Source organism: Choristoneura fumiferana, chromosome 3 (genome assembly GCF_025370935.1).
Source record: "Choristoneura fumiferana chromosome 3, NRCan_CFum_1, whole genome shotgun sequence".
NCBI lineage: Eukaryota > Metazoa > Arthropoda > Insecta > Lepidoptera > Tortricidae > Choristoneura > Choristoneura fumiferana.
In genome coordinates, this window is record NC_133474.1 from 14,972,651 (window position 1) to 14,995,986 (window position 23,336).

General features: G+C 35.6%; 1 protein-coding gene across 5 annotated transcripts in view; it reads right to left on the reverse strand.

Annotated features, from left to right (window-relative positions):
- The window catches only part of LOC141426705 (uncharacterized), a 173,109-nt gene that overhangs the window by 87,725 nt on the left and 62,048 nt on the right, over positions 1 to 23,336 (reverse strand). For 2 of the 5 annotated variants that reach the window (XM_074085827.1, XM_074085828.1), the window contains 2 exons: positions 8,620 to 8,678; positions 899 to 959 (listed from right to left, as the gene is read on the reverse strand). In XM_074085827.1, the coding sequence (XP_073941928.1) occupies positions 899 to 945 (47 nt within the window). In that variant the 5' untranslated portion in view covers positions 946 to 959; positions 8,620 to 8,678. Of the gene's footprint in view, positions 1 to 898; positions 960 to 8,619; positions 8,683 to 23,336 lie in introns of all 5 variants that reach the window. The other 3 variants (XM_074085825.1, XM_074085826.1, XM_074085824.1) reach the window with 2 other exon arrangements.

The window sequence follows — 23,336 nt, forward strand, 5'->3', positions numbered from 1 at the left end:
GTTTCCGAAATATTTAGATCTACGCGAAGTGTCTACATTGTAGATGCTACAATATATTGGTGCGCCGCCTATAAAGATCGATGATATTTACAATCAATGATAAATATGTCAATGTCATACATTTTCCCATCCACAATGCAGAAATGTTTTATGGTTTACCTTCTTATTCAGTCAAATGCCAAATGTACAATAAATTAAATGTACTTTTAATGAGCATACATACAAACACACGTATAATATAACTTTTCATAAGCTTAAAAACAGCATCAGGGCTTTTTCATTTAATGTCTCAAATAAAATTACTTTGCCGCGTCACACGCACGTCAGCAATGTACCCATTGTATGCTAACAAGTGGATCCATGTGTTTTGATTACTTACCGTGAAATCTCAAATTATTAACCAATTAGGTAATCGGATTTGTGTTGCTAAACGTTTGTCACCATTTGTGTCATTTTAACGTACTCGCACAGTATCTCTGACGCTACCTACCCTAATATCAGATTGGCTTCACATTTATATAACTTTAGTGTATCGTCGATACCACATGAACTTTAGTTTGGGTGCGGAAGGATATGCGATCAAGGAACACACCGTACTGAATTGAGCGTCCAACCAAATGACCAGAGGCTGTACCTACTGCCTAACGTTTCTGACGCTTGCGATCGCAATAAAATAACAGATTTTGCATACAAAAACTACATTCGCTGGTGCACGCGATGGAGATACGCTATTATGATACAAAATGTGCACCTACCCATGGGACGCGACGAGCAAGTTAACTGATTTATGATTTGGTTATTCGGCTATACTAAGGAAGATTCAACTCATAGCTGAGTTAGTTGATCTTTAAATGAAAATGCCCATCAGTCAATACGTAGTCTGAACACGAATACTCACTCTGCGCCATTTTTTCCTCCCCTGTGCAGCATGCCCGCGCGTGCCATCTCACGCCCGCGCCCTGCACAAAAACACAGCCATTAGCGAAGAGACTTAGCCTCTTTCCGCATCTTTACCCTCTAAATAGAAAGGTTATGTTCTGCTCAAACCGATACGTCTGCGCAGCAATTCAATTTGCATCCAATAGCACAACAGTTTCTGAATATTATGATCCGCTGGTAAAAGTTCACGCGCAGTCCGACGTATTGGTGATATTAGTCTTCGAATTCATGGATACCGAAAACTAAATTTCGGTCGAATTCAGACTGGCTATGTGCAATATCATTCTTAATTGATTTTGTAGCCTGTGAGCAAATCATTAACACTGTGCGTTTTTTTTTTCAGGAGCAATATGGGAAAAAAAAATATCGACATATACGCATATGCTTACAGTTACAGGCTGCTCCAAATTGACCACCTCCACCATTGCACCGGGCGATCCGGCCACTGACGATTTTATAATATTTTGGCAAAGATGATAGAGTTACGAAAAATTAAACAAGATGATCGTTATGCAGCCGTAGCCGAAAAAGTGCATGTACTTATTGTTATACAAAAAAAAAAACGAAAAGAGATAGGGATAGGGGTTTAAAATTTAAGATATTCATTAGAAATACCCGATCTAATAAACGGGTAAGTAGTGTTAATCTTTGAGAAATAATAAGTGCAGCGACTAAAGTGTTATTTAGCATCCGCATATTATTTAGCATCCGCAACGGAACATCTGTTTTTGTATGTAAGCAACGGGTTAATACAGGAGTCTTCAAACTTTTTGACTCAAGGGCCACACTGCACTTAATGGCTTTGGCTGGTCATGGGGGTAATGCATTAGTTAAGTAGACGTAGTCTTCAGGGGGTACCTAGGTACGAGTAACGCATAAGGAACGCACTTGGTGTTGATTATGTTCATGAGTGGCTATCTATGATTATGACCAATTACCGTCAGTGGCGGGTCATAAAAAACTAATTACTAGTTACTTGTAGCTTTATAAAATCGGACCCTATCGCGGGCCGGACCGTGGGCTCTCCCACTTTCTTTGCGCGGGCCGGATTAGAGGGGCTCGCGGGCCGGACCTGGCCCACGGGCCGTAGTTTGGCGGCCCCTGGCATAGTAGTTTTATAGAACAGCTTCTATTAAACTACTATGCCATCTTTACAATACAAACAACAAATTATATAGCTCGGCTACCGATAAATATATTATCTTCAAAATTGTTGATTTGGCGACTAATATTGTAAGTGAGCTACTTTATTTATTTTTGAGCTTCAATATCTGTCTACTAATTTAATCAAAATCAACCCCCAATAAAGAGCATCGTAAATAATGACTTAACAACTAAATTAATACTTAGATAGATAGATAAAAAACTTTATTTCCACAACACATACACGGCTTAGTAAATAACAAACAATTGTAAAGCAACATAAAAATTATCATGAATTAATTCGTCTTCTTTTTTAATGAAAATTAGCAACACACCTCGTGGTGCGCTGCGCGGGAGCGAGAGCGCGCACGCGCCGTAATCGGCCGGCCGCCAATGAGCGTGCTGCATCCAGAATACCGCAACGTGTCACATGTATTTGTTTACAATTAGACACTATTTAGAAGTGCGCGTATTCTTTAACAAAAATTCACTCATTTCAAAATAGGCTCGTTCGTTACCTTTTGAAACTCAGAGTAGAAAATAGAAGCCCCGCGACAGCGGGGCCTCGTCAACTTTCTAGCGGGTCACTTTTGCCTTGATAAACAACACAGAAGAAATGATAGGTTCGTACCTTGCCTATTGTACCTCAGAGCAGAAAATAAAAGCTCCGCCATAGCGGGGTTTCGTCAACTTTCTGGCGGGCCACTTTTGCCTTGATACGCAACACAGAAGAAATGATAACTTCGTTCGTTACCTCTTTCACCGCCACACAGCGGGGCTTCGTCGACTTTCATGTGGATCTCTTTTAACTTGAAACACAACTCAAAAGAAATGATTAATTCGTTCGTTACCATTTTACCTCAGAGCAGAAAATAGAAGCCCCGCCATAGAGCGGCTTCGTCGACTTTCTGGCGGGCCACTTTTGTCTTGATACACAACATAGAAGAAACTTCGAAACTTTTTTCCTTACCTTAGCCCCTCAGATTATCATTAACCGTTTTTTTCATGTTTAATTAAAAAAGATTTAGTCGCTTATAACATAAATTTTAACACAGGTATAAAAATATTGGTCCTAATATAAAATTTGACCTACCACTGTTAATTTTTTGATGACAATATAAATAAATTTGATGTTTATTTATGGTAGATTCAGTCATAATTTAATAAAGGTGATAATATTAAATTAGAGTCTGTTAAAATTGTTAATTAGATGCAATAAAGACACTTATTAGAAGCTAACTATTTGAAAGAAAGAAAGAAAGAAAATGCGTTTATTGCCAACAATTAGACATATTACATATATTATTATATTATATTATTATTATATTATATTATTTGTAGACATATTACAAATTTAGTTGCTCTATAATAATCGTGATGATGATTCATTAAAACGTAGCTTGGATTACACAATATACGGTCGCTTGAAAAGTATTTATTAGGCGCTTAAAATTAGTCGCTGATTTATTAATTTAGTAGACAAATAATTAAATTTGAAGGCAGAAACGACAGTTTAAAGAAGCTGCGTTAATTACAACCCTTAATCTTTTGTCTACAGGGAGAAAATTGACGTATTTTGAGCTAATCCATCTCTAGCATCAACAACAATATTGCCAATATATCGAACCTGCAATATTAAATTTGAACTCCGCGGTATCGTATTGCTTTGAACAAGGTTTTACTAGCCAAAGGTTTATTTCGAACCATACCCTTGAGTGGAGGAAAAAGTTGATCTAATTACTTACACAATTAATGGTGCATTCTGTTTATTGCTGGGTTAAATACATTTCGGACTAATGAGGGAGAGCTAGAGGGAAATTCGGGCTAAGGATTTGATTAAATGCTACAATACGAGTAAGTAAGTAGACAAAAATGAATACCAAGCCGTAAGGCAGACATTTAAGTAATTTTATGAAAGATATTAAGCTCTTATTATTAGCTTTCGTACTGTTCAAATATAGACAAATAGATCTTAATTTGTTAACTTTCGGCCCCTTATTCCAAATATATATTTTTTAAATGGCTGTCCATTGGAAGACAATTTTTCCAGTGTCTAGTAGGTTTTATCGTTGCACGGTAAAAAAAATCTAGAAAACCAAATAATGAGAGGTAATGGTAGATGAACGATGACAGCGCGAACATTTGTTTATCTCTATCTGTCACTTGACATTAATCGTCTTTGCCAGTCATAGATAAAACCATGAAACCAGATAAAACATACGTTTACAATTTTTGCTACAAGTCGTACAACGGCCAACCGATAGTATATTTTTCAATCTCGATATTGGCGGAATCATCGAAAGTTTCGATGGAGCTATAAGTATTTAAATAAAAATTGAATTGAATTGATTACAATTTTGTTTGCCGCTGCTAGCAGAATTGTCCGACCGGTCAGAAGCCATTTAAAAAAAACTTTGAGCTGATCTGAGGAGCAGATTATGCAAGCTCATTATTTTTTTCTGAGTCGATGTTTTCTTGAGGCACTGCCACAGAATTCATGAGGTTAATTATAAGCAAGGCAGCCTTTCATGAATGCTACTTTCTCAAGAAACTGCTAGTGAGAAAGTGTGTACATTGGCGAGCTACTAATTAGTAGAGCTCTTCCATACGCATTATGTGACATCAGGAAGTAAACAGTGATTACTTTCCCTACGAATGCAAGCTACTTACATGTTTTCAAACAACATATTTGTAAACAGAGATATCATGATGGGATAATTTCAGACCAATTGCCCTAGTCCGAAACTTAAGTACCAACGAACACTGCACCTGAATACATATACACGATGTGATGAATATCCATGGCTCAGATACAAAAATCCGAATTCATTAGTTTATTACACACACGTCTGCCCACATCAGCATTCGAACTAGGGACCTCTAGCATCTAGCTTCATTCTTTTCTACCATCATAGACCAGTGGTTTCTAAACTTTTTAGTTTTTCCCCCTGAAAATTGTAACAAGTTCTCATTTACCCGTTTAAAACAAGTGCAGTGCGAACTTTACATCGTATTTGTAGCCATTCCGCTCCGTCTTGGCATCTTGTTCACTAACCCCCCACTAGATAAAGTTTTACTCTTTTAGGGGTAATTTAACCCGAGGCTCGGAACCAATGCACTATGCTATCCGATCGTGATTTTTATAGATCGCGGACGGATACCTGATAACTACTCTGAACTTGTCATGTAGCTGTACATCAGTACATTTTTTAGACTTTGTACGAAAAACAATACGGCATAGTGTTATTGTTTTACATATATCCGCTGAACGTCCGTTAAAGGTACGAACTAAGAGATACAATGGAGTGTACCTTGTGTGGTTAGAGAACGACACTTGAATTGAACGACAATTTTAGATATAAGAAAGACGTTTTGTTTTTAAAAGGTTTTTTCCCTAAAACTCTTAATAAAAGTCTTAGTTAACTAAGCCGGGGAATTATGTCACATTTAGAGTAGGGGGGGAGGGGTCTGATGATATAGGTACATCCACAAAATAATTGAGATCTTCATAGCAAGTAGGCACGTAGGCGTCCACTGCACGTCACCTTTAACATGTTAAAGCAGAGCTTGCAATTACAATTTTAAATAAGCTTTAAAATTCTTGTGTTCGTGAATACAAATGGTGGTGCGAAACCTAATTCAGGAAACAAACACAAAATGTTCATTAGTTACATCCTCATGCCACGCGATACGCCGCGGCCCCGCGTAACGAGAAATGAAATAATGAATTACAGGACCCCGGCTGCCAGCCCACGGACATATAACTGGCAGTTTTCGAAATCCAATTCCATTATTAGACTTTATAATGCCCTCCTTAAAAAGTACTTTTGTACTATTCACCGTTCGTAATACTGTGAAAATGAGATTAATGTAAAAAACAAGCTTTTTGCTGACTGTACATTGATTAGGTACACTTCTATTGTCACCCAAACTACATAACGGTACCCAGTTTCAAGTCAATGCCATGAATCGCTGAAGAGTTTCGTCCTACGGAGACGATCTTGGCTAAACGATTATTTTCCCAGCTCCGTTAAAAATAAAGTACCTAGTCGTAAATTATGTTAACTTTCATACGAATCTCTTTGGATGCGCCGAACGGGATTCGAACTCACGTCTTTTGGCTATATGCACCGTGTATGCTTTCGAGTATTTTTATGTTTTTGGAAAGGTTGGTTAGGGGCGACGTGGTGTTTGTTGTAACCGAAAACAAAAACATCTTAGATTTCGTAGAGTCAACATTCTGCTAATATAACAAATAATATAAGAAGTTTATTGTCAAAAAAACAGTGATTATAGAGATGGTGGTTCAAAACAGATTACATTTTTTGGTTAGCAGGTGCTGTTATCTACTAAAACCTATCAAACACGAAAAACCTATGCTCATTGACAGCGGGAGAGGTGGAAATGAATGACATCGATTGTGGAAGGAAACACACACCATAATATTTCTATTCCTCTCATTGTTCATTTGTGGTACAGAACTCTTACGAAGAAATAAACTTGACTTCGGTGCAGTTTGGATGTCTCTGGTTAAGGACCGCTTAGACATAAATTAGTCATAGAGTGGGTAATTACTTTATATAGGTAGTCATTTACGATTTCGCGTGCCGTGATTCTTATTACAATGTCATTAATGGCTAATTTTGACAAAATCACGCCTCCTTGTGGATGGCACTAATATAATAGGGCAATCTCTCTCTCGTGCCGAAGTAAAGGGCGGTAAGAAGCCAAATGGGTTTGATATCGACAGCATTAATTTGTCCCCAGTACCTACTTGAGAGCGCAAACCATTATTGGTTGCATTGAGTAACTAAATTTTAGGATGAACTTGCATTTAGTTACTATATACTTAGGAAAATGTTATAGACCCGGTTGCTTGTTTGCAACTTAGGTATCTTGTAAAAAAATGTGTTGTAAAAAATGTTGGTAAAAAAATGATAATAATTTTTAATAAGTATTTATAAAAGTAATTTATAAGAGCAGCGTAGAAGATAGTTTGCGGAACAGGAAGTGACTCTAGGAACTTTGTAAGTACCTAACAGTGATAATACAGTAATAAGTTTTGGTCCGAATTTCATTTTTAATAGAAGCTTATTTGTTGACTGTACTTGCATATCGTCCAAACTATATTCCGACAGATCATGGGTGAACCAGCAGAATTTTACAGCCTGATTACTATATTGCTACCGGATTTATATAAATAATACAAATTTCAGCTCAATCGGATTCCAGGAGTTGGTCGAAAAATGGTTTGAAATTTTTGAAATCACGTCTTACAGACTTAGTTATAATATAAACAAACGATCATGCGAACGTTGCAAGTTAAAGCTTCTAAAAATAAACCATAATTATTAAGTGCATCGCACATTTTGTAATAAATGAAAGCGAAATTACATGCTAATAAAATACAAGTTTATAATTTAGGCGAGTAAAAATGTTCGCGTGATTTAATTCACACTGACACCTATTTAAGTTATGAAGTTAGGATTAGTTCACACCGAGATTTGAAGGAACTATTATTAAAATTCGAATTCTCTTTTTAAAAACTGCAGCTTCGCGTAACATCGATGTACACTGACCTTTACTTCTATATAAATATATCTGACAATGAAGACAGTTATTGTTTGTACTAGGACTTAGGAGTAATATTTATAAACACAATATTTAACGAAAACTTATGTTGCTGATGTTGCTGAAAATGTATCTAAACTGCTTATGTATGTATGAACTGTTTTCGTCTCGTTCGTATTGTTCTTTTCTCAAACTCGTAACAATCTGATCTAGGTCTGAAAAGAAAACTCATATGCCAGTCTTTCAATTACTTAAATAATTTTCCAAATTAACCACAAACTTACCAGTTAGGTTAGTTAGGTTCTTTCTATCATTTCATTTGGTTTAATGTGTAATGCAACCGAAGTGCTAATTCGCGGCAGCACGCGATCGGGGCATTATCCCGCACGGAGCGCCACTTGCCGACGCGTTCCGGGTGTCACTTCGGTAACTAATGAACCGTTTGATTTGATACTTTCTAAATTTGAAGTACACATTAATGAGTACAATATTACATGGTTTGCGTGCGAGGCATGTCGTCATGGGTTTTAATTTAATTTTTGCGTAATATATCATACTCCTTAACGTAATTTATTGACAACGAAGCTCTATTTAGCCCCTTAGAATTCAAAAGATGTTTTACGAAAGTTCACTCGTTGTTCCCATTTTTCCTTATTTTTTTGGATATTAAGTATTTATTTCGTTTATTCTTCGTACAGAATCAACATTCTACGTTAGTCTTACAGTGCTTTGGTTGTTTTTACTATTATGCTATGAAATAAATGTAAAATTAAAAAAGAAAACTTTAAAGTAGGTAGTTTAACTTACGTAGAGGCATTTAAAATATCTTGCAGCTGCATCCAGAGTCGTAAATTAGTTGTAATATGAATGAAACTTGATATTTAAAAGCACGTAGCGGACAATATGATAATCTTTTTTTCTTTGATTAAGGAGACGAGTGTAGTAAATGCAGGGTTATTTATTTACCTGGTCATTCGATCGGGTGGCCGGTAATGCTGTTTTCTTTTTTGAACCATTCCAGATACCTGTAAACAAGGGGATTGTTAGTATTGTGTATGAAAATGAGTGAAGACAAACATCACGCCTGTTTTCCAAATGTGGTAGGCAGAGCACACGAAACGTTACCGCTTCGGAGCCACTAGATGAGTGAAGAATTTTAATAAAATATAGTTATGAAATAAATCGCTACGTTTTCATGCTATTAAAACTCGAAAAACAAACTATGAACTCTATTTTACACCCCCATATATATAACGTGATAAGTTACACAACTCAAATAATAAAGCGCATGAAGTTACATTTCAAGTGCGCAGTTTCAAGCAAATTAATTGAATTGGTTATTTGTTCTATTCTCTACCAAAGCGTTTGTGGCTGAGTAGTTTTGAACGGAATGTACATAGCTCTCGAGCTCGAGACCAAAGATGCGACGTCTATTGAGCTTGACCTCATTGATTAGGTTGTTATTTAGTATTTCCATACAATTTAAGTATAGAAATTACGTGCCTAGGTTTCTACTAACGCAAGTCAACAAATGACCTAAAGCTAGATATTATGGTAACCAGTCGTTGCCCGCGACCGCGACTCTGTCGGTGAAGATTAAATTTTCCACTATCCCGCAGGAACTATGAAATTTTCCGGAATTTAAATTATCCTATATCCTTCCGAGAGTTTTATTTAACCATTAACAACCGAGCACAGTATTAAAATTCATCTAAATCGATTCATCGATAAATTAGTGAAGAGTTGGTACACAGACGAAAGCATGTATGGATATGGTTAGGTATTACAATACTTACAATACAATACAATACAAAGACTCTTTATTGTACACCAGACATAGTATGCGATACAGAAAACAGATACACAGAGAAAAAATTGTTTTGATTACTTTGATTATTTAAGATTTGATTATTTAGTATGAATTTTGAACTGTTAAAAAAACTCTTTACCTACTGAATGGTTTCAAGCAATTATAATCCTTTCTACGTAGCTTGGGTACGGTGTCACATGTCATTAAGCAATTAAAGGATTGTGACAATGGAAATACGAATCGTTTTTTTGCGATTTTCGATTGAATATGAAGGGTGTGTAATCGATTTTATTCGTGAGAGTTTATATTTTTAACTAGATTTTTCCTGCGGCTTCGCCCGCATATCAAGTGTTTTTGCTTGTCTATCGGGATCTCATAAACCATGCGGTATTTTTTAGCAGTTTATCAAAACTAATAACGGTAAAAAAAAAACTAAAACCGTAATAACAAAATTTAATAACAAAGTAAGGTAAATGTTCCAGTGGTCGACACTTTTAGACCGAAAATCACACATTTCGAAATTATTATTCTTATCAATTACACAGACATATCAGCGGACGCAGATGTTGAGCGGTTTGTAGTTGATCATATAGCAACTTTAATGTTAAGTTATATCTTATCACTATTATAATATATATGATGTTCCCGAAACCTGTAAAATTGTACCAGTCTTTGACAGGCAATTTTTCAAAAGTCGTAGTTGTTGACTATGAAAAATTGAATCAGTGTTTCCAGTATTTGACAGGCATATTATATAATGGTTTTAATGTCATAATCCATATATTGTTTTAAATATATGATAAGTAACATTTAAATATACAATTTACCTCACAAGAACATTTTAGTACCTGCCTACTTATTATAAACAATTATAATCGTTGATATGTAACATAATACTCCTGTGGATACACTTAAAGAATAACTAAAAAATATCATAATGAGATAAATTCGTCATTTTATTTTATTACTAATAAATGATAATAATAGTAATATAAATTTCGTTAGTAATTTATTTTTATATACCTGTAACCAATCGTTGACGCCAGTTGTATTATTTGACACCTAAATACATACTTGTCAAGCACTGGGTCCCCATAGTAAAAGAGTCTTTGACACCCATGTCAAAGACTACTCAAACGACCGTTGGAAATGTTTTGATTGAAGATAAAGGCTTAACTTGTGATCTTCTACCTTACGATAAGGTTGAAATTAAGATTCAATAAAAAATCGATTGAAGGAGTGCTTGACGTAGGTGTCAACCACTGGAAATTGAAGAAATTTTGTACCAGTGCTTGACATGCCTTTAAAATAGTGAATAAAAGGCGATTTGTTCATTAAAACACACAAAATAAATAGTTTGTACACTTATCAACTGATTTTAGTTAAAACTTACCAGCTGAAACAGTACTCCAGTGAATAAATCCACAAAAACTGCACGAAGTCCTTAATCAAACACGTAAGAAAAGTAGCGCACTTTCACTCTGAAGCACATGTTAGCAAAGTGACGTCATTTTTAAAAAAGTATTGATTGAATGAATGAATGCTTTGACATGGGAATCATAGATGGTGTTATTAGGTAGTATATTAAACACGGTTCCAATGTTCGTTTTCCTATTTTTGCAAAAAAACGGCTGAAATGTCAAGGATGGGGGGGGGGGAGGGAGGTCTGCGATTGGGACATTTACCTTAACAGTTCAAAAAAATCAAACAATACGAAACACTCAAAACAAAGACGCATTCAAGGCCCTTCGCTTTTTGACAAGATTGTGGAATCGATTCGATCAATAAGCAAAGTCAAGTTCTATTGTAATTGAGTTCCGTTTTACGCGATGAAAGTTGACGAGATTAAAATTTATCTTATTAGTTTAATAACAAAATAATATATTTTTAAGTGATTTGTGTTTATTATTACGATATATTTCAAGCTACATGAAGATATTTCATTTTTTTTATTCTTCCGAGATTCAGGTATATTTTTTATAACATATTGGCCTGAAACATTCATGGCGTGGAATGGAAAAAAAGCAGTTGTCACCGTACCCAAGCTATCCGAAAAGTATTATAGGGTATATAAAATCTCTCTGTTCGCCTAGTCTTATCCCATTCAATAATAATAATATGTAATCAGCTCTTCGTCGTTTTTCGCTTGATAGGTACATCAGTTTTGGGTCATCGTGACCTCTAGTTTGGCCACAAAACAGATAGGTACAGAATTCAATGTACATACAAAGTGCGCTAGAGCAACGCACACTTAGACACTGCTCACGGACACGATATCTCGGACCGGTTGGGACCACTGCGAGCGCGAGTGCCATCCACTTGAGACACGCGTCTGTGAACTTTTGTGTGCAATAACATGAGAATGCGAATTTATTGCACTTTAAAATATAATTGTATAATATGGTTGAGTTGTTGAAAATGTAATAAAACCAATGAGTGAAATGGACAGCAAAATAATTAAGCACTGAGTGCCGATGCAATGCAAGCATTTTATCATACGGAAACTTCAGTTTTAATTTTTCATTCGTTTCACATCTGAATGCACCACCCGTTACAGATTTAAAGCCTTTGGTGATAAAAAATAAATATTAAAAACACTGAAATGGAACTGCAAACGATATTAACACATTGAAAATCAGTGATAATAACGTAATAGGTATGTAGGTACGTAGGTATTTTTATAATAGATGGAATCAAAACTATAGGTCGTGCCACGAGTTGAAGCGACAGCTACAAAAAATAACTGATTGCAAAAAAGGAGAATGAATGAAATGAATGAGCAAATGACAAAATACTGCTGTTATTAAGTACACGACATATTCTTGTGTGCGTGACCTCAACTCTGGTGGCACTACCTATACTTCCGATATTTTAAGTAATGCCTTGAAATTATTATTAGACTAGCAATGTCTAATAATAGATAAATTCTTTGTTTAAAATGAAGTTAGTGTGGCGTATGGCGTGGCATCGTAACAGCTTGATTCCTACCGAGTTGCTTAAATTTTTTACATGACGTCAATGGTGACAAGTTTGGCGAAGCTCGTCCGAGGAGTCGCGTTTGAAGACATATCAATCTCACGCATCTCTCACTCTCCGGGTTGCGTAAGGAAATTTTTCACTCTATGCAACTGGTACGTAGGTATTTAACTACCCAATATAATACAGGTCAAGAATACAGGTTACATCATTTTCTGGCCCGACCGTAAAACAAGTTTACATGTAATGGGAATACGTTGAAGCGATTCCAGTTAAACGATATTGAGGACGAGTGCGCTCGGCCGCAGCTCGGCCCGTTAACACGAATCCAGATGACCCATATGAGGACCCCGATACGCCAGTCCGTCGACTAGTCCAGCGACTTACCAGCCGTCCGCTGACCAGTCGACGGACACAAAGTGACAGCCGATCGGCAAGTCCTCGAGCCTCTGTGAATGCCACATAAACATTTGTTTACGATCATCCTGAATTGTGGCTTTTCGCGCCACACCTGTGGCTGCAATAAAACACTTTATGGCTTACAAAATGGGTGACACGAAGTTTTAAACGATTCAGCATTTCGGTGTCGTAAATCTATTTTTAAGCTCACATGTGTTTCCACAATCTGTGCAGCCTATAAACGATTCTTTCTTGTTTGCTTTTATAGCGACATGCAATTACAACCAGAGACACTTAAAACGAGTTATGATCGCAATTCTGCCTCGCTTTAAACTAAATATGAGAAATATCATCAGAGTTGGCTGAAATAATAGGACCCGCTGTAATAACTCTAATTTTCGTTTAGTTTTATTGCATATTTTCACGTTTAATTAACCATAATAATAGGGTTTCATTAGGAAACTGAATCGTATATATCTTGTGTTATCTTCATATTCCAGTCTTCATCATTCATAATATTAAAATGTAAGACCTCGGACCTCATAATCGCTGCGAGCGTTTAAATCCCTAAGCAAAAACAAATGTAAATGGTCCTAAAATTTAAGCAGGCATCAACTTAAACAGTAAGTATTTACCTAACGTAAATTATAGTTACCTAGTAATTAGGGAAGTTATAAAGTTTAAGTTTATCTTGTCGATTAAACTAAACAGTTCTCTCAAAGAACTAAATTGTTTTTGATAATTAGCCGAAATCAATTATATAGATCCACCCGAACTAATAGGCACGTTATCTTCAATAAGGCATGTTTGCTGCTATTGCCTATGATCAATAAATCCTCTATATCGCAGCCCGGCCTATAACCTGCTGGTTTGCTCCAGTTTAATTGGAACAATGAAGATAGTTGCCTGCCTTGTTTGTAATGTAATACCTGCATTCGACGTGTGTGAACCAGTTTAATTTCCTTTGTTTAATAAACAAAGTTATATCGACTGTAAATAAAATGGAGCGGCGCGCCGGCGTGGATGGAGCGAGAGCCAGGAAGACTGGCACTCTGAATCCGCGTTCCGATTCCAATAAAGTAAATTGTTTCGCTTACTTTTTTGGACCCATCGTCCGTGGAGAGCACAAAATATACTATAAAAAAAATAAAATAAAATACCATGGGACACTTGACACCAATTGACCTAGTCCCAAACTAAGGAAAGCTTGTAACTACTATGGACACTAGGCAACGGATAAACATACTTATATAGATAAATACATACTTAAATACATATTAAACATCCAAGACCCGAGAACAAACATTCGTATTATTCATACACATATCTGCACCGGCCGGGATTCGAACCCGGGACCTTAAGCTTCGTAGTCAGGTTCTCTAACCACTCGGCCATCCGGTAGTCTAAACTATAAAATGGGTTTTCCACTAAGATTTTCAGGTAGGTAACTGTGGCTGACAGCTACTGGTTAGCTTTTTCTTGAGCTCTAGAGAACAATAGTAGATGTACCGGTGGTAGATTTTCTTGACATTCATAAGTGCTTGTCATGTATAGCCTAAATTGAAAAAAAATATTTTGTCTTTGAATAAAATTTACATCGTTAAAGGCCCTATGGGTAGTAAAGAATATTTTAAGTTTATTAAGGGTAAACGTTCGAGTACCTTACAGGCTAATCCCCAATATATGTCATCCTATGTCAATTGGCAACAAGCTGGCATAAACTGGATGCGAGTGGCAGTGGATAGGCAAGACTGGAAAAGTAGAGAGGAGAGGAGGCCTATGCCCGAAGACGGGCGCTATAAGGGCTGTTATAGATAGATAGTAGATGTCATCAATTAAAGATTGCAACTTTTGTGACAGTGACGAACACTCGTACGTTTATTTTATACACAGCGTATTTGTATACAAGAACTGATTCTGTTACTTCAATACATGACATTTATTTATTTATTTTGAACCATGTTGTCTTAATTAGACAAAATGAAAGTTAACTACGCATGTGTTGTTAGCAAAAAAGTTGTTAATAAAATAATATTATGGAATTGCATATGCTTCATTTAATTGCGTTCATTTGACAATGTGTCATTGATAAGGTAACAAAGAAAACAAGTTCTTCCAGGTAAGAACAAATCTTGTTTATCTTATGTAAGTCCAATTGAAATGTAGTTGCTATCAGTAGCGAAGTAAGAAAAGTTTCCTGCTGGATACCAATTACATACCACTCTCTATTAGGGTTTATTAAATTGTATGCAATTTATTTGCCAGCACGTAACTATTGATTATGAGCCGTTGGAACTTAACATCCCTACTAATATCCCTACTTCCCTACTAATATTATAAATGCGAAAGTAACTCTGTCTGTCTGTCTGTCTGTTACGCTTTCACGTCGAAACCGCTGAAACAATTTTGATGAAATTTGGTATAGAGATAGCTTAAGCTCCAAGGATCAACATAGGATACTTTTTATTCCGATAGAAGGCGCCACCGCGCGATAACCTAGGTCCGCGCCGACAAAGTCGCGGGCATAAGCTAGTGTCTAATAAAACATCAGTCTGATCGCTACAGGCTAAATTCAAATGAATAAGTTCAATAGTTTCTGAATGAATTTAATTAATTGTCCTAGTTTACTCGTATTATGAATTATGATCAACCATAATTACGCCTTGGTTAACAAAATTATACAAGCCCCGTAACATACAATGCCAGTAGATAGATATATCTACTAAATACATAAAATAAATCATCTAATCCGACTAGGAAAGCTTTCATTTCCAAGAAAGGAGGACTTAGGAGTTTATTTCTCTAAGCTGTTGATTATCCTTGGGCAGTCTTATCTGACATCTATTCTTTTGTAGCCATTATTAAATTACAGCAGTGTTTTCGGCCCTCAGAAATGTGTATTATTCCATTTGTATGAGCCTCAATATTAATTAGTTTTTATGCTACTTTAACCAAAGAGTGTTACGAAAAGCGTTCCTGTTTACATATGGTCCAGGCATTTATAAGCAAACTTCTCAATTCGAAGCAATTAAAACACATGTAAAACAAGCGTTACCTAATTGGCAATTGCGGCGTGAGTAGGAAACTTAATTGTGCGTACCCACTATTTAGGAAGTGGTTGAAAATTTTCTGTGAAATTAGGTCAACATAATATTTGCATCGGGTGCATTGTTCATAAGTTTAATGTTAAAAGCATAGGAAGGCAGGCAGAGGCGAGTGCCGCGTGCGGCTTATCGCGGCACCGCAGCGGCCGCGCCGCGCCGCGCCGCAATCTGATCAAGAGCCGGCTTCAACAGCGCAGAACAACTGCCGGCAGCACAATTAAATGCCCTTGCCTTGTACGGCAAATGTAATTGAATATATTAAACAAATAGCAAGAGCTAAAATAAAATTGCGTTGAAATGTATTTGCATTGTAAAAAAATTCGTGATAGGATACGCAATGTTTAAATTCGTAAATTGACACCAATACTCGACGCATTGCCACATGAGCGTTAAAATAGCAATAAAATGTATATTTGAATCTTGTAGCGTAGGCCATTCGAATAAATAAATATTGTAACATAATTATATACATTAATTTGTGTAAGTAATATGAAATTATATGAAGATAGATATGTAGGTAAATACGTATACAACCAATTATCACTACCAAGAAATACTCGTTGGCTAAATTTCAGTAATATTTTTGCCCCATAATTTTTTTTAATAGACTATCGTGACGTGAACTATGATTAACTAAAACAATGCATGGAAGTAATCAAAAGTGTCAATGATAATATTTGTGTATAGGTACCTAACGGTTAAATAAGTATATTATACTCGTATCTAAGATCACAAGGACGAGATAACATAATTTTCAAGATATATTATATAAGATATAATATAAGTTCAATAAAATTTTTTGGCTAATGATTGAATTTAATCGGGCATCGCTCCTAGCCAAGTTAACCAGATAAGCTATAAAGCAATCATGGTATTGACTTGAATTTGCTCTGAGTTGGAAGATGGCCACATTTTTCAATGGATACATTGTTGGAAAGATTATCTCGATTACCTTGACTTACCTTAGCCACGTGGCAAAAATTGCGACCTCGAAATACGACTTTGTTACTTTTCCCTGGGTTGTACAAACATTAATTTTATAAATTGAATAATTAAAATTATTTATAAAGACTGATCAAACCATTTTCAGCAAGTATGTAAACGTTTTAATTTACACGTAAAATAAATTTAATCCTGTAATTTATTAAAGTTATTAAATTATACCACAAGTTCATTACAGCATCCTGAAGACCGAAATGATAGCAGGTATAATAGTCTAGGAAGTTACAATTTATGAAGCATGAAAATTATTTTATTATTAACTGGAGGTTTATTTAGCGGCAGGAAATGCAAATGTAACGAAGGCCGTGACTCTTATCTGATGTCCACAAGGCGCTCCAACTCACAAACTTATTTACTCCGACCACTGCTCCGCGTCAGGAAATTCGAGTATTTCGATTTCGAAGCTGGCAAACTGACGCTTCTTTTTGGTGATAGGAAAGGAAATTAATTTTCTTCAGCGCGATAGAACAGATAATAAACTTTGGACATTCTGTAAGGATTCGGGAGTAAAATTTTATAATAATAATTGTCATATTTGTACTTGGTTTGCACTTTTATTGATTTTTCTATTGTACATACATGCGAGTCATGACATTTTTGTTGTAGTTGATATGTCAAATTTTGAGTGCTAAACTAGATAGATATACGGTACGATTAAAATAATATTCGTAAAAGTTTTCAAAAATACCTACAACAATAAGGTCACATACTACCTAACGAGTACCTAAGACTCGTTAGATACTTAATAAACAAAAATGATTTATTTCAGGTCATTTAATCCTATATATTTATTTATAGTAATAATTACAAAAGGGAAAGAGCTATATAAGTACAGAAAAATATAGAAATCTGAAAAGACAACGATCTACTTTTGCACATCTACCTACTTATTTCTTCCTTTACTCGTATTCACTTTATGGGCGTATCTAACGTGTAAATAAAAAGTTTAATCACATAATAAAACAGAGTCATTGCTGTAGTTGCCATTGCTTCGGTAGTAAACGCGGGTGTTACCACGTGCAAAGTTACATCAAAAGGCGTGTATCAAAGACAAATGTTGCCAGCTGCTACATAAAAGGAAGTGCGTCAGCCCTCCTTCAAAATATTGAGGGTAAATACTTCAAAGTATTCAGGTAGCTAGTTCCAATTATACAGGAGAGCCCATTTCTTTGTAGGCGTGGATCGAAAAGGGTGACTCGTTACTTTGACTGACAATCATACAAGTTTAAAGTTACTTTAAGTAAATATGCTAAGGCGAGACATGGACATTGCTATAGCTACGGAAACGTTCTTTTACGAGCATGATTACTTGTTTACGTAAGTATTAAAAGAAAAACACACCTCAGCTGTTCAATTATATTGTAGTTATAAATTAACACAAACATCATACAAACATCACGCCTGTATTCCCAAATGAGGTAGGCAGAGCACACGAAACGTTACCGCTTCGGAGCCACTTTTAGCAATAAAACCAAAATAAACCAAACAAAAAAAAATACATAAGTCTCTGTGTGTAGTGTGCATAATATACCTAGTTATGCAATTCCTAAATTCTTTTTATCATGTATGCTATATCTAGTTGCATGAAACCGTTTAAAGGTAATTGAGACCTTAGAGCCGTAAAGTACCTATCCTAGCATTAAGCGAAACCATTCCCTAATAATCCTGATCGATTTACGGGCATCGACTTGATTAGTGTTTGTTGGGCTTCGGTTATTCGACTCTAAGGCCTGTTATGTTGTGGTGCTCGATCTGAGTAATGTGATAAGGGGGATCAAAAATTAATAAAGCTGATATAAGCGCAGCAAATGGTATAGGGGACAGATCATGTGTGAACTGATATATTAATTTATTAAATTAAAAATATTATTTAAAGGTATATTCGCAGCATGGTATAGCTCGAATAAAGACTGATTCTCCTGCGACGGAATTTGATCTTTTCTTCTTCTACATTGGAATAATCTTAATTTGAAGTTTAAGAATGTCTATTAAGCAAAGAATCAGACTTTAAATCTGTGCTACAAATAATACTCTATAAACAAGGTCTAAAGGTATGTATGTAGCTTTCCTTAGACAGCGTTCGTGGCAATCAATAGAAACCTGCAATACTATAAGAATTGCAAGTGCGTTGCAAAGCAAAAGGACTAAATGCCTCTTATTCCGCTAATATACTTGACTGTATCATCCTCCCAGAACACAACACTGATTGTAATGGTCTTTAGCGGCAGGATTACCGATGGTTTTTAAAGTTAATTTATTGAGTTCTACGAGTATACTAAAGTTTCTTCTAACGTGAACCCTAATGAGACTCCTCAGACTGAACTTTGTTTTGAAGTTCTGTCGCAAGGGATGCAATGGAACTAGCTTTGAGGTTTAGGCATTAAAGCGAATAGTTTACAGACTTCGAATTAAGACCTTTAGTAATACATTTTCTCATTTATTAATTATAATTACTGCAATCACTCACTGTAATAGTTCACGAGTAAACTAAATTACAAGACAATTCAAAATAAAATAAAATAATAACAATACTTCTTTTGAGACAAACACAATTTAGACGTCTTAGCTCAGTGGTTTGACTTATGGATTCTCAAGCAAAGGTTGTGGGTTCGAATCTCGACTCGACCCTTTGGGCACCTAATTCATTATTTTAACATTTTTTTAAGAATTTACACTGGAATTTTACCACGATCTTTTTGAACCATAAAACTTACATACTCATGTCGGCGGCCGATCGTAAAATCCGCCAGATCACGAAATTCCTGGGCATATCGTGAAATGGCTGGCGCCATTTCATGATATGCCTAAAAGTTGGGCAGGCATATCACGATGTGCCTGAGAAACAATACGGCAGATCGATTAGAGCAACGCATTCATCGATATTCCTAGCTATAGGTACCGGGCATATCATGACATGCCGAAAAAAAGAAAAATTTTGGTACGACGAGCGAAGCGAGGAGTGGTTATTATGAATCATGACCACAACACACGAGCCGAGCGAGCGAAGCGAGCGTGCCGCGGCAGCGGCCGGCGAAGTGCCAGAACCGATATGGCGGCGTATCGTGATATGCCTAGGTATTTCATGATCTGCCAAAACTGGCCAAATCATGAAATGGCGGCGTTTCACGATATGTCTAGGAATTTCGTGATCTGGCGCATTTTACAATCGGACGCCGGCACATACATGCACCTGCAAACCAACATTGGGTCCATATGGGAACTACAACTCAAGCCCTCTTTGTCTTAGAGGAGGCCTGTTTCCAGCAGTACAAATGTGTGGGCCGGAGATGATAAATTAGACAGACAACTTCACTTTTATTAATGTGCCAGTGAAATCAAAGATACCTACCTATAAAACATTAAATTTGCATGTGTCAGCAATTCCGCCGTCACGTAATTAACGCCATCGCCATATATTTGAATTAATATGAGTAAGTGCACACAACTCTCCGTACAGTCAACTTCAAAAGTACCTATAGAGCATAATATTATGAAAACATTTTTAAAACAGTTGATATTTTGTTAATATTTGTCAAGGTTTTGATTAGCTACTAAAGTAAACAGGTTTATAAATTTGTAACATCCAATTTAAGAGCCCTTGACAAAGAATTGTATTATTTAAAACGATGTATTTGTTCAAAAAGTGAGGTAAATATTTCAAATGAAATCAACCACGTTTTTGATTCTACCCCAGTTTCTAGATACCTTTTTTAAATTGCGTCGTGTGGCCAGTGTTTTAAAGATATGCTACAATATAATTCGCCGTTGATTGTACACGGTAGGAGCGTACATTAGCGAGAAAATGTTAAATATTGCAAGTGAAAACGCGCTTGACGTGTTACAAATTGATTGGATGGGAACGAATGTACGTAATATTTACCTCGTAACTCCGGTAAATAAGGAAATCACCCAATAATATTTACCTCGTAACTCCGGTAAATAAGGAAATCACCTAATACGAGTACAGGGCGGGCATGGGGTGCACAACTGGGTTGTAAAATGTACTAATATGATGCTAGGAATGAAAAATCATTTTTTTTCCACCTTTTAAAGATTGGAGACCTTAGTATATGATATTCATTTCAAATAAATAGACGGACGACGCAGTGGTTTTATAAAGATTTTTTTAAATAATAAAAGGTATTTTAATGAAATGATGTTCCTTTAAGATATGATTTAAGTACCTATATAATTATGAAGAAAAGCTATCTCTTTATGACCATAAAGATACAGTAGAAAACAAAGGATAATTTACTGTGTATATTGTTACTAATAATAATAAATATTTATCTGGTACCTACTAATTAAGGAAATGGTGAATATTCTAAAATTATGCATTGGCATCTCCTAATAAAAAAAAATAACACAACTCAACCAGGACATCAAATGACCTCACCTTTGCCAACCATTAGCAACAATAATATAAAATTTAAGCATGACGCATTTTCCTTGAACAGGTTAAAAAAATATAAATATGGTCGATGAACGAATGCTTCAGTCACGAGCTTTACTTTAAATCCGTACCTAAGAATTAAGCGACTTGACTAAAAGCCGTTTAAAAAGGCTTTATTACATTAACTCACCAACCCGACGCGTTATTCCATCATTAATTCGTTTAGTTAACGCTCTAATCGTATAATTATTAACTAAAGAGGCGCTATTACTTTTGCGACCTTGGTTGCGTAATGTTCGTAACAAAGACTTTGTTCTAGCTAGGAAAAATTAATTAACACTAAGACGGCGATCGTACTCCCACTAGGTATAAAGAATGAATGTGCAGAAATTATTGGATGGCTTTAAATAAGGGGCGGTACTGAATAAATAAAAGAGCGTGAAAGCCCCGTTGGGGCAAAAAATGCAGAACTCGAGTAATTCACTGTGAATAATAAACGAAGAATTTCCGCGAGGAGCCCTAACTTGGGTAAGTGGGGCTGACAAGACGAGGGTCCCATTAGACCAGCCTGAATATGATATAGATATCAATTAAAGCCAGCATCTGTGGCCGACGTTCCTTCGAAACAAATGATAACTTATGAGTTTTTAATATGTCAATACCTACCTACATGAAAAAAATTCTGGCGAGAGATCTTTAATTTTGTAATCAACTATTGAGTTTTGTGAACTACACTGGGAATACGCGTAATTATAGCTATATACCCCGATTCTTCTATATCTGTTTATGTTCTGGACAAAAACAACTGTCGTAAAACTAGCAGACTTTATCATTATAACCTACCTTTGACATTTTAAGTACCTATTTTATAGTTCGTTTGATTGATTGTTTCTATTGCATAAATTTGTTTTGCTTTTAATAATTATTATTATTATTATTTAATTGTACTCTAATTTGACATTGTAAATTATTATTTTTATTTTTGGCTGACAATTTATTGTAATATGATTTGTTTTTTGTATACATTTGACAATCCTTTTAAGAGCTCCGTAGCCAAAATGGCAAAAACGGAACCCTTATAGTTTCGCCATGTCTGTCTGTCTGTCCGTCCGCGGCTTTGCTCAGGGACTATCAATGCCAGAAAGCTGTTATTTTGCACGAATATATATGTAAGCTATGCCGACAAAATAGTAATTAAAAATTGAAAAAAATTTTTTTAGAGTACCTCCCATAGACGAAAAGTGGGGGTGATTTTTTTTTCTCATCCAACCTTGTAGTGTGGGGTTTCGTTGGAAAGGTATTTTAAAATCATCACGGGGTTGCTGAAACGATTTTTCGATTCAGTTATTTGTTTGCAAAATATTCAACTTCAAAGTGCAAATTTTCATTAAAATCGAGCTCCCCCCTTGCCCCTCTAAAATCTAAACCAGTGGGAGGAAATTTAAAAAAAAAATCAGGATGGTAGTATGTATATCAAACTTCCAAAAAATTGTAACGGTTAAGTTTTCTTGAGAATAATTAGTAGGTTAAAAGTAAATAGCAGCCTAAGGTATAAAATATACCTAAAACTTGGAATATTCCGTACAAAATACGAAATCCTTAGAAAAATATTACTTAATTTTACGTAATGGCTACGGAACCCTATTTTGGGCGTGTCCGATACGTCCTTGGCCGGTTTTTAAAATTTCTTGTAATTAACTGGCATGTGTTTATAATGTATTTTTTCAAAAGGTAATAAATAAATCTAATTTAATCTATCGTCAAAATTAAACAATATGACAGAATGTAGAATTTAATCCTTGCTAAAGACATAAGCCTATTGAAATAAAATAAATACCTGTATACGAAATAAAGGCCAGTGCTCTCCGGATCTTCATAGTTATAGAATAAATGTGCCTATAAATGTAGCGTAAGGTTATATGTATGTCTGTATGTAAACTCTTTGTTATACAAAATAAGTAACAAACACAATATTATTATATATTATTATTATTATCGA